The sequence below is a fragment of the Scyliorhinus canicula genome, chromosome 2 (assembly GCF_902713615.1).
Source record: "Scyliorhinus canicula chromosome 2, sScyCan1.1, whole genome shotgun sequence".
Classification (NCBI taxonomy): domain Eukaryota; kingdom Metazoa; phylum Chordata; class Chondrichthyes; order Carcharhiniformes; family Scyliorhinidae; genus Scyliorhinus; species Scyliorhinus canicula.
The window spans coordinates 153,507,492-153,525,128 of record NC_052147.1 but is presented as its reverse complement, the minus strand read 5'-3'; the positions used below and the strand labels follow the sequence as shown (position 1 = coordinate 153,525,128).

The 17,637-nt window shown below is 43.5% G+C and overlaps 1 protein-coding gene across 4 annotated transcripts in view; it reads left to right on the top strand.

Annotated features, from left to right (window-relative positions):
* raph1a (Ras association (RalGDS/AF-6) and pleckstrin homology domains 1a) overlaps window positions 1-17,637 on the top strand; it is a 250,079-nt gene that overhangs the window by 164,432 nt on the left and 68,010 nt on the right. For 2 of the 4 annotated variants that reach the window (XM_038787922.1, XM_038787926.1), the window contains 2 exons: window positions 544-621; window positions 16,176-16,250. The exons of 1 other annotated variant lie outside the window; for it this stretch is intronic. In XM_038787922.1, coding sequence (XP_038643850.1) covers window positions 544-621; window positions 16,176-16,250 — 153 coding nt within the window. The remainder of the gene's footprint in view (window positions 1-543; window positions 622-16,175; window positions 16,251-17,637) is intronic. One more of the 4 variants, XM_038787930.1, reaches the window with a different exon arrangement.

The following is a 17,637-nucleotide window of genomic DNA, read 5'->3' as shown; positions in this document are numbered from 1 at the left end:
TGTGTCTAGGAAGCAATCTGGGAAGGCACGGATGCTGTAGTTTGTGATGACCACTGACATCAGGGATCCAAGATTCAAAATTATGGAGGGGCATTCTGATGCATGAATGGGCCATTGTACCATGAGGTCCAAGTGGACAGACAAGATCGCGCATATCAAACTGCAGAAGCATTAAACTTTTGTATCCGCAAGTCTGTTGTATTAGAGTATGGTCTGCACCGAATGAGTTTGAAAAAGCAAAGTAATTGGACTTTGATACTTTGCTTTTGGGATCTTTTCGATGTGTACTGTAAAATCTAATCAAGGATTTCTAGGTAGGTTTCCCCAATTTAATTAATATTTAATTTGACCTGTGGCTCTTAACCTTCCCATACAAATGCACGCTGGTGGAAAGAGCATCTGGCAAGGGCAGTAACCATCCTTTTCCCTTCTCATCTATAGCCTCAGCGTAAAGAGTCTTGTTTTTTTTTTTCCTTCTGCATGATTTTAAATGGGTCTTCCTTCACACCCTTTTTGCATTCCTTTACCCTTGCACCTCCACAGCATGTTCCCTCGAGTCGTCACAGTAGACAGGTCAGACGGCACCTTGACTTTGCGGAGGAGGACTTGGAGCTGAGGACTGTAAGTCACTATCGTGGTGTGTTTGTGCTTGATTGCATGTATTTACTTGTTTCCACACTGTCCCTTGCTTGCATGTGTTTGCTGGTTTTACCCTGCCTAAAGCTTGTGTTACTCGAGTTTTCCACACTCTCCCTTTCACATCAGGTTATGGTTCTCATTAAATCAGAAAATGGGCAATGGATCGATCAGCATCTGAAAAACAAGTTCACAACTCTGATGTAAAAGGGATTCCTTTGAGGAAGTGGCATGCATACCACTGAGATAGATGGCTCGAGAAAATGGAATATGTGCTTCTAGATGCAGCTGTTTTCTTGACAGCAATGCTGTGTCTTCTGAGCCAGATAGACCCCTTTTGTTTATTCTATGGGAGCTCTTTCCGATGTTGTTTGCTGTTGAAGAAGCTTCTATCATGTAAATTGGACAAAGTATGAGGCTAATGCAATCAGCATCTTTTTGTTGAAGAAATGTGTAATGACTTGTTGGAAGTCTACACTTGGCAGGAGCTAAATTTGGCTGAAGGGATCCTTGACAAGGCACTATTAACAGAGTTTTACAAATGCTTGTAATGTAGAGTAGATGTGTATTGCAGTATTTGAGAAGGAACTAAATTTAGCTTTCAAAGGTGCTTAAGGAAGCAATTTCTTCTGGAACTGATATCCATGTTCTTGGCAGGTTTCCTATAATTCACAACTTAACCTGTGAGGAGCCATTCTGAAAAGTCCCAACGGTTTCATTAAATGCTCGGTGGCCTGTATCCCATAAAACTTAACAGCCCCATCAACTATTGATCTGTGATATAAATTGAATTGGTCCCGTTTCAAAAGTCTTAAATTATTACAGCAACAGTAACTTCCAGTAAAGCTAAATGCCCTTTCCTTTACAAGATGTCTCTGCATCCCTTTTGGGCACCTCAACCAAGTGGTTATTCTTCACGTGTGAAGTTAGATTTTAATTGCTAGAAAACTGTCATGGAGTGGTTGCTGTTTATCCGCACAGGGGTCTTACAAGTGCAATCATTCTCTGGCAGCTTGTCCAATTGGCTGTTTTCCTTGGGATTTGATGGAGTCAGTCAGCTCAATTGGCTAGATGGCTGGCGTGGGTTTCAAATAATGCCCACAGCAATTCCCATTGGCTAAGTTAGAGATAGACTTGGGACCTGCCTTCTTGGTCTGCCCCAAGAGTGGAAGGCAATGGCAGCACTGACAACTGCTAAGAAAATAGCACAGGATGAATCATCTGCAGACAGTGAGCCAAAGAGTTGCCTTCAGGCGAAGTATGAATGAATGAATGACCCAGTGAGTATAGTCAAGCTTCGGAGTATCATAGCCGGGAGAGAATACTACATGTTATCAAAAGAGGTCCTTGTTTCTCCAATTTGAAGTCAATGAGGCCTTCTCTCTCTCTTTGGATGGGGTTGGTTTTAATAAGAGTCGACGGTTGCTTAATAAGAACAGTTTTGCAAAATAAATTATTTCTTGTCAAGCATTCGGTAAAATTGATCTGCCTGGTTTCATTTAGTGAAAACCGTACCCTGTGCATCTCTGGTTTCACCTCTCCCAAACTACTTCTGTTAATTAAGCGCTCCTATATTCATGTTCTAAGGTAAGTGTTTTGTGCTTGTTCTGCTTTGTAGAGTGGTGAAATCCTTGTATTGTAAGTGGCAGCATTGTATCTGTTATGTTCAGCTGAGCAACTTCACTACATCCCAACTCAACCAGCAAGTCTCGAATAAAAACAAATGACGGCGGATACTGGAATCTGAAACAAAAACAGAAAATACTGGACCATCTCAGCAGGTCTGACAGCATCTTTGGAGAGGGGAAGCTAACGTTTTGAGTCTGGATGCTCAAAGCTTTGACAAAGAGTCACCCAGACTCAAAACGTTAACTCCCTTCTCTCTCCAGAGATACTGTCAGACCTGCTGAGATTGTCTAATATTTTCTATTTTTGTAACCAGTCTCAAAGCTGTGATCAGGGTTAATCTGCCAGTCTGTATTAAGACTAATTGGTCAGTTTATTACATCTACTTCACTTGCATGGGCTATAAGCAATGAAAGTAAGTAATTGGCCAGAGCCCACAAAAAACCGCAGGCATCTCTGTTCATTTGCGCTTATCAAACTCCAATATAAACTAAGGGAAAAATTCACAAAATTCATCATGAGAAGTTGGAGCTAGGGTTTTGTGCCCTTTTCATCGAACTAAATAAAACCGATTTAGTGATCGAGTATGTTTAAGTATTGTTTTAAAGCAATGAATTTATTTAACTTTAAAATAACAGGCTGAAGGCATTGAAGGTGTGTATTAAAATAATCTTTATTGTCGCAAGTAGTCTTACATTAACACTACAATGAAATTACTGTGAAAATCCCCTAGTCGCCACATCCTGCCGCCTGTTCGGGGACACTGAGGGAGAATTCAGAATGTCCAATTCACTTAACATCAAGTCTTTTGGTGAAAACCCATGTAGACACTGGGAGAAAGTGCAAACTCCGCACAGTGACCCAAGCTGGGAATCGAACCCAGGTACTGGTGCTGTGAAGCATCAGTGCTAACCACTGTGCTACCGTGCTGCCTTAACACAATTGTCGAATGTCTCTGTTTATAATTTGATTCAAATTCAAACATTTGAAGTGTGCTTTCTCATCAGCTTGCCCCCTGTTTGTTTTGAAATGCTTTCATTAAGCTCCTATCCCAAGGGAAACCATGGTTTTCTGATTATTTAAAAAAATGAATTGTGTCCTGCCATATCACTGAGGAGTTAGTATCACAGCACACCATTAGCTGGGATCAGAAAAAAAAGACACTTAGACAGCTGATATTTTAAACAACAGATTGTGAGCTACGATCTTGAGCTTGACCTGGAGTGTAAATGAAAACCAGCATTTGTAATTTGAAGTCTTAAGGCCAAAAACCAAGTAAGCGTGTCCACAAACTTGACTGGCTGAAATTTAGCTGAGTAAGTGGAACTTACTTTTGACTATTATTTATACATTCACTCATTCACAAAAATCAGAACCAATTGAAATAACCACAGAAGACATGGCAATTAGCTTGGGTTACCACTCCAGGTCGCTAAAACTCCTGCATGCACTCAGCATTGTAAATCTTAGAAATTGGCTTACAGATGAAGAATGACTATTTAAGAAGTATATGAATCCCCAGCAAAAAGTGATGCTTTCAGCAAGGGAACAGAAGTAGCACCCCCGACCCAATGCCCGGGAAAAATGTAAATTTTCACCAGTTCCAGATTGACACATTTGAAGAAACAACAAGTATTACCTGCGTTTCTGATATCCAACTAAGGATGTGAATATTCTTGTGCTGCAAGGTATGAATGATAAATGAGTTGATATTGTGATTTACCATCCGTATCAGTCAAATTCAAAATATCTCTGCCGCTTTATTGGTCAGTACCCCATACATGCTGTCAGAGGTGCAATTTTACAAAAATATTGGTGATTCCCATCAGTCTGCAGCTTTGCTGTCTCTTTCTCACAACCCGTTTGACAGTGATACTGAGTTCCTCCATTCTTTCGGGAAGTATTTAGCCTAAAGAGTTGCAATTCACTAATTTTGAAACATTCAGTCCTATGCAGCTTGATATAGCAATGGAAATGAAGCATTCACTGAGTGCTGTGTGCAATCTTCCACCTAATGTGTCCTCTCAATTTACTCCAAATGTAATGACAGTCTTCACCTACTACTACATCACCCTGGTGTTACACAATTCAAAGGTTTAGTTGGACAGTGTAGATCTGACTATCTTTCAGTGCAATGGACACAATGACATTTCCACACCCACTGTTGCACAAGTAAAATCCAAGCGATGGTGCTGATATGTTGCATTAATATAGTAAGAAGTCTTACAACACCAGGTTAAAGTCCAACAGGTTTGTTTCAAACACGAGCTTTCGGAGCACGGCTCCTTCTTCAGGTGAATGGAAAGGCTTGTTCCAGAAATGTTTATATAGACACAGTCAGAGATGCCCCGGAATGCGAGCACCTGCAGGCAATCAAATCATCAAAGATGCAGAGAGAGAGGTAACTCCAGGTTAAAGAGGTGTGAATTGTCCCAAGCCAGTTCAGTCGGTAGGCCTCTGCAAGTCCAGGCTTGTTGGTGGGGGCCGAATGTAATGGCATCTCCACATCATGGCATTAATATAGAGCATTGTTTCATTCAGATGAACGTTCTCCTTTTGTAGTTTAAACTGTTAAGGAGAGTATTCTCATCAGTAGTCTTTGGTTTCTGTGAGATGATTCGAGAACTAGATTTAAATTGAGAGAAAAATTACAGATTTTGTAGAATTTCTGTTAAGAGCATACCAACTGCTGTGTAAACGTCAAGTTGAAACTTCCTCCAAACCTGGTAGTATAGCCTTCTGGATATTGAATGCAAATTCATATTGCAGATCTAAAGCATACAGAGGCTAATCTACCTTTAGCTGTATTGGCTATTGATCCAGCCAGTGCATTATTCAAATCCTGTCTTGTTCGGAGTTGAGCATTTTAACAAAGGGCCATCTGGACTCAAAACGTTAGCTCTTTTCTCTTCTGACAGACCTGAGATTTTCCAGCATTTTCTCTTTAGTTTGAGCATTTTAAATATTTATAATCAATAGTTTTTAATATACCATGAAAATATGATCGTAAACTTGGTCATAGTTGGCAGAGTATTTTCAGCACAGTAGCATTGCAAATATTTGTACATCACATGAGCCTCTTCCATTTCTTCTTCATCCAACCCCATGAAGTATCCTTCTAAGCCCTTGTCCTAATGTGCTTACTTAACTTCTCCAGAGATACAGCTATACTTTTCACCTCAGCTATTCCTGTGGTACTGAGTTCCACATTCTCACCACTCAATACGTAAAGAAGCTTCTCTGAATTCCCAATTGAATTTCTTTTCTTGGCTGTCTCCTTTTTCTGTCCTCTAGTTTTAGTCTCACTAACACCTGGAAACATCTTCTCTAAGTCTTACCATATAAAATTCTTTCATAATCGTCAGGACCTCTGAGATTACCTGTCAGCAATTCCTTTTTCAAGAGAAGAAAACTTCAGCCTGTTCAACTGTTGTTTGTGTGTGTACCCCAGATCCTGGCTCCATAGCTCCATTTAGATAACTTATTTTCCAAGGAGTCTGTGATCTTCTTAGCCATTTGACCAAAATGCAGTACATTGTCGTAATTATCTTGGGGCGTGTAACTGACAAATAGACTTCAACATTTTCAAATTTATCTCTATCTTTTCATTGAGAATTGTCGACAGGACATTGGCCGTCTTAATTTTTCTGCCCCCCCTCACCTATTTCAACCTCTCTCCTTCTGAACTTTCTGTTCTTCACTCCTTCAGGTCTAACCCCGATTTTGTCATCAAGCCTGTTGACAAAGGGGGTGCTGTTGTCTGGCATACTGACCTCTTACTCGCAGAGGCTGAGTGCCAACTCTCAGATACTTCCTCTTACCTCCCCCTGGACCATGACCAGACCACAACATCAAGCCATTATCTCCAACACCGTTAGTGACCTCATTTTCTCCGGATGCCGTCCCCCTACGGCTTCCAACCTCATAGTCTCCCAACCCCGACAGCCCACTTTTACCTACTTCCCAAAATCCACTAAAAGGACTGTTCGTGGGCCCTAACCGCCTTCTATTCACCATGGATGTGCAATCTCTTTACATCTCCATCCCACACCAAGGTAGTCTCTGGGCTCTTTGCTACTTTCTCAAAAAGGACCTGGACAATTCCCATCCACCACCACCCTCCTCTGCCTGGCTGAACTTGTTTTATCTCTCAATAACTTCTCCTTTAACTCATCCCATTTTCTCCAAATCAAAGGTGTCGCAATGGGTACCCGCATGGGTCCTACCTATGCTTGCCTTTTTATGGAGTATGTGGAAGATTCCTTGTTCCAGGCATATCCGGGTCTGCTCCCACAACTCCTTTACCGGTACATTGATGACAATTTTGGTGCTGCTTCATGCTCTCGTCCGGACCTGGAAAAATTCATCAACTTCGCTTCCAGTTTCCACCCCTCCATCACTTTCACCTGCTCCATCTCAGACACTTCCCTTCACTTCCTTGATGTTTCTGTCTCCATTTCTGGCAATAATCAGTCTACTAATATCCACTACACGCCCACTGATTCCCACAGCTATCTGGACTACAGCTCTGCACCCTACACTCTGTAAGGACCCCATCCCTTTCTCTCAACACCATCGCCTCCGTCGCATTTGTTCCGATGATGCCACTTTCTAAAATGGTGCTTCAAAAATGTGTTCCTTCTTCCTCGACTGTGATTTCCTGCCTACAGTTGTTGACTGGACCCTCAAGAGTGTGCCGTACATCTCCCGCGCCATTACCTTTGCCCCTTACCCCCTCCCAGAACAAGGATAGAGTCCCCCTCGTTCTCGCATTTCACTCCACCAGCCTCTGTATGCAAAGCATAATTCTCCGCCATTTTCGCTAATTGCAGCATGATGCCACCACCAAACACATCTTCCCTTCACTCCCTCTGTCAGCATTCCGCAGAGTCCATTCCCTCCGAGATAATCCAGTCCACTCCTCCACCATACCCAACACCTCTCCCATCACCCACAGCACCTTCCCATGCAATCGCATAAGGTGTAACACCTCTAACACTATTACCTCTTCCATGCTTAACATCCCAAGCCCAAAACACACATTTCCAGGTTGAGCAGCGTTTCACTTACACCTTGTCCAATCTGGTCTATTGCATTTGCTGCTCCCAATGTGGTCGTCTCTATATCAGAGAGACCAAACGCAGACTGGGTGATCGCTTTGCTGAGCACCTTCGGTCTGTGCGCATTCAGGACCGTGACCTTCCTGTTGCTTGCCATTTTAATACTAGACCCTGCTCCCAAGCCCACATGTCTGTCCTTGGCCTGCAGCAATGTTCCAGTGAAGCTCAACGCAAACTGGAAGAACAACAACTCATCTTCCAGTTCGGCATACTACACCCTTCCGGTCTCAACATCGAATTCAACAACTTCAGATGATTAGATCTACCCCACCTCGATGCATTTGTTTTCATCCCATTTCATTTTAACTGTCTTTTACCATTTCTTTCTCGCTTGTCTTTCTTTATATATATTCACCACCCATTTTATCCACCTTTTTTTACCGTTTCTCCCCTTTGCTTACCCTTTCCCCTCCCCCAGATTTACCTCTGTCACAGATTACCCTCTGATGTTAGTTTCTCTACTGTCTGGCCTTTCACACCTTTTGTTCTTGGGGGGGGGGGGGGAGAGAGAAAGAGACTGCCATTAGCACTCTTTCCCCCTTGGTTTCTGTGGCTATGACTCATCTTTCAGTCTCACTCCACAGTATAAATATTTTCCACTTTCTCTGTCTTTAGCTTTGACAAAGGGTCATCTGGACTCGAAACGTTAGCTCTTTTCTCTCCCAACAGATGCTGCCAGACCTGCTGAGATTTTCCAGCATTTTCTTTTTGTTTTCAAATTTATTAATGTCTTCCTATATTTTGCTGGTCTCACCTGTCTTATCTGAACCCCAATTTGGTGTCATCTGTACAATTTGAAATTGTACTTTAAATTCCAGAGTCCAAATTGTTTACATAAATGACTAACGGCAATGGTTCCCATCACTGATCCTTGTGGAAAAGCATTTCCAGCAATTACCAATCTGAGTAACTGCCTTTTAATTCATACTCTTATTTTGTAGCCAGCTTACTATTCGTTTGGCTGCTTCTCCCCTGACTCCACATGTTTTGATCTTAGTTGTGAGTCTACCTAACCAGTTCACTTTGACAGAGGAGGACACTGGGCCTTTCAAGAGTGCAAGTGTGCACATCCTGTTTCAGATAAACCTATTCTCATACATGCTTTTCTGTTGTGTATTCTGGCAATTGCACAGTGACAAGTTAAGTACCGAGTATTCTCAACCACGGAAGATGTCATGTTCTAGCACTTCTGCTAGATTTTCCTGCCCTGCTCCCTGCTTCTGATGGTACCAACTTTTAATTACATTATTCCACCTTGCCTGAATGAGAGCTTGAGTTTCAACTCGGTCCTGTTCTTAACCAGTCCACCATGCTGAATTGAACACTGAATTACATTAGTGCAATGAGCCAAGTGCAATTAGTGCAGGTGAGTTGTTTTTTAGGTGCTAGTGATGTTCCTTTTCAGTTTAACTGCAGGCCGTTTCCTGATTAGTTCACTGCCAGGGAGCAATGCTGTTGTCGTTAAAACAGCTTCTTACTATGTTACATTGTGAAAATTTTTTAAAAAAACACAGCACAATACTTAATTTGTCATTCACTATTTGTATAAAATATTGTGGAGCAAATAAAACATCTCAGTTTGCACAACATATGCTCCATTTCATAAATGTTGAGATTTAAAGATACAATTTGGAGCAAATCCCAAGGTCCCTTCTTTTTTTAAAATTACTTTTATCAGAGTTAGAAAGCCAGAGCTCAGAGTGTGGACAGGGGCAAACCCCTAATCCAGCCTGCTCCAAAAACCAATTCAAATTGAATCCAATTCACAGTCCCCACAAGAGAGACATCCAGACATTGACCTCACGCTCATCTTAGCCAAAAGGCCGATAAGCGATCCGAGGTCCCTTCTAAAAGGCAGGTTCTGTAGAGATTGTTCTCCCTGGTCTCTAATAATTCAGCTCAAAACAGTGATGAAAAGCACCATCTGTTGCTTAGCAACAGCTTGTAATCATGAAGGAAACCGTTTAACATGTAAAGAATTTTCATAACTCCTTTCTGATGAGGGAGAACCCAGGTTCTCTCCAAAGATAAATTCCATTTGCACAAATCAAAATTAGCTGTCAGCACTTATCGGGTAATGTCTGCCTTTTTTCTGCTTGTTCTTCTACAATGGCGACTGCACTTTATTGTTCACCTGACACACTGCCCCTTTTGAGTACCCGACCAAAGCAGTTAGGTTTCATGTGTTAGCCTTCACACCGATGACTACTTCAAATTGGGAACCTTAGGGCCAAAGCTGAAAACTTGACTAAACTTGTATTACAATCCTGGACCAGACCCCGACCCCAACAGTTGCCAGGATACCGGACATAAACCCCAATTTATTTATTTTGTAAGACTGTGAGAAAAGGATACTTTGCACCAGGAGTGACTCCATGCAAAAATAGAATATGGTAGATTAAAACAAACTTAATTACGAACGCAGGACTAAAATATCTTTAACATCATACAAGAAAATAGCTTAAAATTACCCGTTAACAATAACATTAAACATTAAATCCTGACTGCAATCTTTTATCTCCACTCGAGCAAAGCCCATCTTGGGTCAAAGTTTACTTGTAAATTCAGTTAGCAGACCCAGGAATACTTTCTCTAAAGAGATGTCTTGGATAAACCACTTTGAGAGAAAGATCCATCAGGAACCAGCTTGCAGATTCTTGCCTGTGTCCAATTACTGTCTTAACTTCCCAATATTTGGCAAAAAGCTGCTTGTCTGTTCACATCCCCAATCTAAACTGCTTTTTTCCAGAAACTGAAACCCAACACCTGACTGCTTCAGCCCCTGGCTACTCCCATTAACTGCATAACCTTGCCAAACAAAGCTAAACACAATGGGCTGGATTCTCCATAGCCTGATTCCGAAATCATGTTTGCCAATTTGGCGAAGAATGGTTTTTCGTGCCGAAATCGGGGCTGGTGCTGGTTTGACGCCGATCAGCCCCTCCAAACTGCCATCATTGTGCCACGCGCCCCCAATGAGCTGAGTTCCCGACAGCGCGGGACACATTTGGTCCCAACCTTGCAGGAACCCGGCGTGACAGCTGTGGACTGTGTCCAGCGCCGCCACAGTCGGCCGAAATCCGTGCTGCTGGCCGGAGGGGCTTCTGCAAGCGCTGGAGGAACTGGTGGGGGTGGGCTTTGGAGTCACAGTTAGCAGGTTGGGGGTGCGCATGGCCGGCACCATGTTGTACGGTGCGACTGGTGCGGGTTGTCAGCCGTGCTCATGGGTGGCCTGGGACCCGGCCATTTTCGGCGACGGCGGCGGGGGATTCAGTCGGTGCCAGTGTTAGACCCTCACCAGTGCCGTGATCGGTGAGGGTTGCATGCCAATATTTTGGTCGCAAAGGACCACACATGCTCTACTGGCGCTGGCACTTGACCGCTGAAACGGAGAATCCAGCCCAATGTCCCTAATTATATACTCCCCAGGGTGCCTAAAATTCCATTACCCCAAGCTTTACGACGTTTTAATTATGTTTGTAGCCACAAAGCCTGGCTGCCTTTCAAGCCAGAATTTAAAAAAGTCATAAACTAACTCAGGCTTTTAATCTTACTGCGCTAAATACATACAATACAATATATCTGAAATTCATACATTCATCACGGGCGCATTGATATAACACCTTTAACGTAACAAAGCTTCAGTAGAGTAAGCAAACAAAAGATGACACCAAGCAAAAGGAGGCACTATTAGAGCAGGTTACTAAAATAAAAGCAAAATTCAGCATGTGTTGCAAATGTGAAATAAAACAAGAAATGCTGAAAAGTCTCAGCAGGTCTGGCAGTGTCTGTGGAGAGAGAAACCGAAATGTTTCGGGTTCCTATGACTCTTCAGAGCTGAAGAGAGGTAGAAATATGATGAATTTTATACGTTTGAAAAGATACCAAAGACGAAGGGAGTGGCACTGATAGTGTTAAAGACTAAGTTTAGTGTGGCATAAAGATCAGACCACAGAATGTGTTTATAGCAGAACAAAGGTTGGCATCTTCTGGAAGCAAAAAATAAGCACAAGTTAACAGACTGACATTAGGCTTCACTGGAACATTGTACCGGCTAGGACAGAGAGTCTGATGCCACAACCAACCGCAGCTTCTCCCCACCTCTTCAGCATTCTGAAGGGACCATTCCTCTGGGAACCCTGGTCCATTTCACTTACCCGTCTTCCAATTTAGCCGCTATATTCACCGCTCACAACACAGTCTTGTGTACATTGGGGGGATTAAAGGCAGGCTGGTGATTGCTTTGTGGAACACCTTTGCTCAGTCTACAAGCATGACCCTAACCTTCCTGTTGCTTGCCATTTTAATTCACCATCTTGCTCCCCTGTTTAGGGGTGCCATTTAAAGCCACGCTGTGCCTGAAAGGCAGCTCGCTGCAGCGCAGTGTGGCCGATAGAAGCCGGGAGACCCCGGGACCCCCCCCCCCCCCCCCCCCCCCCCCCCCCCCCCCCCCGCAACGGATTGCTGCTGCTGACATTTTAATTTTCCCCGAGAAAGTCGACAAACGGCTGCCACCTCCGTGAGAACCCTAGGGTAGACCCTCTGAAGGCAAACTTTATTTTCTCGAGGCTGAGAAACCCAGCCATGTTGTTAACCCAAGTCTCTACACTCGGTGGGGGGGGGGGGGGGGGGGGGGGGTGGCTTTGAGTCCCTCCACATTAATAAAATCAGTCTCTGGGCTACTAGGGAGGCAAAGGCCAAGACGTTGGCCTCTTTCGGCCCCTGATCTCCCGGGTCTTCTGACACTCCAAAGATTGCTATCTCTGGACTCGACACCACCCGTGTGTTACGCACCTTGGACATTGCCCTCGCGAACCCTTGCCAGAACACTCTAAGCTCTGGGCATGCCCAAAACATGTGGACATGGTTTGCAGGGCTGCCCTTGCACCTCATATCAAGTGTCTTCTACCCCAAAAAACTAGCTTATTCTCGCTGCCGTCATGTGTGCCTGGTGGACCATCTTAAATTGAATTAGACTGAGCCTGGCACATGATGAGGAGGAATTAACCCTACCCAGGACCTCTGCCCACAGACCCGCTTCCAACTCCTCACCTAGCTCCTCCTCCCACTTGCCCTTGAGCTCCTCCATCGGGGTTTCCTCCGCCTCCTGTAGTTCCTGGTAGATATCCGACACCTTCCCCTCCCACACCCAGGTGCCGGAGACCACCCTGTCCTGTATCCTCAGTGGCGGCAGCGTCAGGAAGGCTCGTACTTGCAGATATTTAAAGGCATTTCCTGGCAGCAGATTAAACTTGTCCTCTAGTGCCTTCAAACTGGGACAGCTTCCATCTATGAACAGATCTCCAATCCTTCTGATGCCTGCCCTCTGCCAGCTCTAGAACCCACCATCCATCCTACCCGGGACAATCCTATGGTTGTTGCATATCAGAGTCCAGACCGATTCGCCCTCTAACATCTTGTACCTCCTCCACTGTACCCAGTCTACCTTGCTTTTAATGCCTCGCAAGATCTAACGCGATCTCACGAGATGTTGCGAGAACCCACCCATTGTGGACGGGATCACTTTTAGCAAATCTGTATATTAAAGCGAGACAGCTAGTCTCACTTAATGTGCAGGTACCCGAGGCATGGGATCTAACTCTTTCGCCTCGGTGGGGGCGAGGACCATTCAATACTGACCGGGACCAGACGGATTGGCACACTTCGGGGTGTCCTAGGAGATCGGAGGCTCCCAGTTGCATGCCCTTTTGGCAGGCTGGCACTGCTGGTGCCACTCAGGCACCCTAAAACTGCCAACCTGGCACCCTGGCAGTGCTACCTGGGTGCCAGCCTGTCAAACGCCAAGATGCACACACTTTTTGCGTGGTGGTGATCCAGCTGGTGGTGCCCTACACAGGTGTTTGGAGGGGGAAGGATGGGGAGAAACTCTCCCATAATGCGTTGTGGCGGGGACAAGACGGGGTTCGTGGGTCGCTTTGTGGGCTCCAGAAATCGGGATGCCAGTTTTAAAGGCGACCTGATCTCTTGCTACACAGGAGTTGCAGCGAGCAGAGCTCTCCTGTGTATAAAACATGGTTATGTGCGGCCTCAACCATGTGCTCCCTGCTGAGGCCCCCTATCTAATGTGAGTGACATTTTACAGAGTTTTACGGCGCTGTGAGCACCGGGAAACACACGGCTCAATGTGCTCGTTATGGGACTTTGTTCCAATTCAGTTAAATCCTGCCCCACATGTCTGCCCTCTGCCTGCCATAATGCTCCAGTGAAGCCCAGTGCAAACTGGAGAACAGCACCTCTTCTTCTGATTAGGCACTTTGCAGTCTTATGCACTGTCAGACTATGAATTCTGACCTCTATTTTGATTTTTTTTCCAGCACCGCCCCCTCTCTCAGAAAATCAGACCAGTCTTGTTTTGTTCCAGAAAGTGCTGACCCCTGTTCTGTTATTAACATGTCCTGTTATCTGACTTTTATTCCACTATTAACACCTGTCATTGTCTATCAGTGCCAGTGCCACTCCCTTGTGTCTAATTTGCTCCACCCCCTTCTCTTTCACGGCCTAAAGCCCATCATATTTCTACTTCCCTTCAGCTCTGAAGAAGTCATAAGGACTCGAAGGTTTTCTCCAGAGATGCTCCTCCAGACTTGCTGGGTTTTTCTGGCAGTTTGTGTTTTTATTTCTGGTGGCTAAACTGCTTGATCAAAGAGGTAGGTTTTAAGGAACAGTTTAAGGGGGGAGAGGGAAGCAGGGAGGTTTAGGGAGGAAATTCCCAAGCTTGGGGCTTAGACAGCTCAAGACATATCTGTGAATATTTGAAAAATGGGGGGATGTACAAAAGACCAGATTTGCAGTGTCAATGTACTTGAGTTGGGTTGATTGGAGATGGTGGCGGTTACATAAATATCATGGAGGTATTTGAACATAAGAGTTTTAAAGTTAATCTCTTTGTGGACCAGGAGCCACTGTCGCTCAGTGAGTGCACTAGTAATGGGTGAGCCGAACTTGGTGTGAGTGAGAATATGGACAGCAGAGTTTAAGTGTTTATTTATGTAGGGTACAAGTTAATAATTGAGCCGGTAAGGTATCCCCAGGTAATTATCATTAGTGGGAATCTTGACTTGGTTTTATTCCCCTAGCTCAGGGACACAGATGCTAAATGTTCTAGCTGAGGTGAATTAACTGGATATAGATCAGGAATCAATCTTGGAACCTTTTTGGTTTGTAGTTCAGTGCAGCCTATTATGCACTTTGTAACTGAGTGTGTGGACAAAAGTTTTGGTTTGGAATCTGTTTGTACTTGTGTAAAATAGACCCTCTCCACACATGCCTTTGGAACAAATTATACTCTGGGCCTATAGAACTGAGGGTCAATTCATTTTCTGCTAGTGCCAAATAATGCAGCAGAAGCAAGTGGATCAAGGAAGGCTTGCAGTCGATACGAAGGAAAATGGCAATTACTTTCATTAGCAAATAAAAAGGATGGTCAGAGTAAACGCGAAACTGTTGGAGATGCTCAAGAATGTGGTCTTAGTTTTTGGAGGAATTTGGAAACTGAATTGTAGGTGTGCCTGAAGAGGATTTGGAAGGGCTACACTGGAGACAAATATTCAAAAGAAAATAATTTTGATCACTCGGGCTGTAAGTAGTGAACTCTCTAGATTATATCACAACCTGAATAAAGAAATGAACAGTGCCTGATTGTTTTCCAATAGTCTTTGAAAATGGGAATTGTCACTGGACAGCAGAGTCGGGTGGGGGAGTGGATAACACTAGGAATTACAGATCAGTTGATCTCTGATGGGTTGCGGATAAACTTCTCAAGTCCATAATGTAAAATCAAACTAGTATATATTTTAAGGGTTGCCTAATCACACACAATCAGCATGATTTTGTAAAGGGCTTGCTGTGCTTGATTGGATTAATTTAATTTATTGAATAAATTGCAGCATGTGTGGGCTGTGCATTTGATAAAATGCCACAAGATTTATGCAAATTACCAGACCAGGAAAGAATGGCACGTTTCTTTGGATAAAGATTATTATTGAAGCTACTGGATTTTTTTACAACAATCTGCCAGCTGATTTTTGAAAAAAAATTAAATTCATATTCTTAAGTTGCCACAATGGGATTTGAACTTGTGCTCCGCTTTCTGTATTCATTCCAGCAAAATAACAACTATGCTGCCATGCCGCTTTATTAAACAGCAAGTGTTACACTGTATATGACCTGTGTTGGCACGAGGTGACTAAAACAGGAAATCTTCTGTCCGTCAACACACAAATTGCCTCACCTTGGACGGATGCAAAACTCACCCAGAGAAGCTCCAAAGCCTCTGTTTCCACACATTGGAGTTTCCACCGGCGACCTGTGAATACTGATCCTGATCCCTTCCCAGTGATAGGGTGGCCAGTTGCTGAAACCAGTTAACTCTGCCCAGGCTGGAAATCTAAGCTGGAATTTAGCTGGTCAGCTTTACTAGAATTCCACATTTGGTGCACACTCAGCCTTCAGGTGACCCGAGATGAAAACACGGTGTTTCTCGCCGCTTACACTTGAGGACCTGGATGTATGATGGTTATTCAAAGGTCTCGTTTGGGAAGATGCACAGTGCTACATCATAGTATAACAATACTAAGATGTGTGTTTGAGTATATATGATCTTTGAGGAATATATATGAATTGTGTCTTGTGAAGAGTTGGTATCAAGTGGTTTGCTGCTGAAATGCTTTTCTTAAATGACTAGGTTGCTTTTTTATTCTATGCCTGCACACTTCAATTTTATTTTATCACTGCACTGATTTATTTCTCTTTTTCTTTATTTCCTGCACCAAGCATTCCTATCTGGACAGGGAAACGTCAATCATTTTGAGAAACATAGCTGGGAAACCTTCTCATTTGCTGACCAAGGTGAAGCGTATCTTCCAACCTGCATGTGATGAAACCCTGTAGGTAGAATGAGTAACCCTGTGACTTGTTGCCAATCCCATATCCTCGTTAATATTTATATACCAAGGAACAATTTTGGTTTCCCTTTTCCTCCATCCCTGCAGTATTTTGACCAAGCTGTTGGGACTGGTCATACTCAGGTTGTATTACTGTGTCTCCTCTAGTAATTGGCTTGTTTGTTAACTCTTCGTGCTTGTGACCAACCCCTCTCCCTGATGATGAGTGAAAAGTAGACTTTGTTTTGAGCTCTTTTTATATTTGTGCATTTCAGAAACTTGCTATTTAATCAGATATCTGCATGAGAGCATGACTCGAGCCTGCATGCTATCCCTTGTCACACCCTTTCAGTGCACTTCCTGGGTAACTCGGAAGAGGAGCTTTGCTCAGTTTTTGCAATCACTTCAGTCTTTGTTTTGTCATTCTGTCAACGTGTTTTGAATTGTGTGCATGTTCGTTTACACATCAAAATACTAAGAAAATGACAACAGGCAGCATGCCCGGAGAAAAATCAATACCCCATTATTATTTTGCTGCAGCATTTGAGTTTAAAATATGTTTAACTGAATGTTAATAGACACAAAAATATTCTGTGAAATGTATTGGTACCAACAAATTAACAGCACGCCATTTAGCGAAGTTCCAACTTCTTGACATCCAGAGAGTTTTAAAAGACTGAGCACTGTACAGAGACTGATTTGGTCCACAGTGAGTTCTCCAACGCTTAAAATACTGAAAGAAACAAAGTTGTATCAAAACGTCACTGATGGCTGCAATAGCTATAAACCAAATATCTGAGAACTTCCAACGGCTGACATGTTTGCCATTTCCACACTAATATCCCAAATGATGATTGCCATAGGTCGGAAATGTGGCCTCAGTTGGTCCTAGAACAGCATAAAGATTAAACTCACTTGTGTGATTGCACCATTCTACTGTGCCAGTTCTTGTTTAATAGGATTCCACTTGTGAAATTCTTAGTGGCAGGGCACCATGAGACAGATTTGGTGACACAAATTTTCATTGATTCAAAGTTTTAATTCAGAACTAGCTGGAAAGTCTAGATCAGGTGCTTCATTTCTTGTTTAATAAATTGACGTGGTTTTTTTGTAGACCTTTTGAGGTATTTATTATTCCTGTTGAGCTTGGTTATATAGACCCAACGACTGAGGTTCAGTTCCTGATGTGTGAAGATTCAGCTGATCTAAGATGAGGGGGACCAGTTCTGATGAGACTATCAGTTCTATCTGGACCAAAGGGGTGAAGACCTATTTGTTCTCCTACTCTTACTGGAAGGTTTGTGTGTGGGGAAAGTTAGGTGTCAAGATTCGGCGCAGCTGTCAGTCTGTCA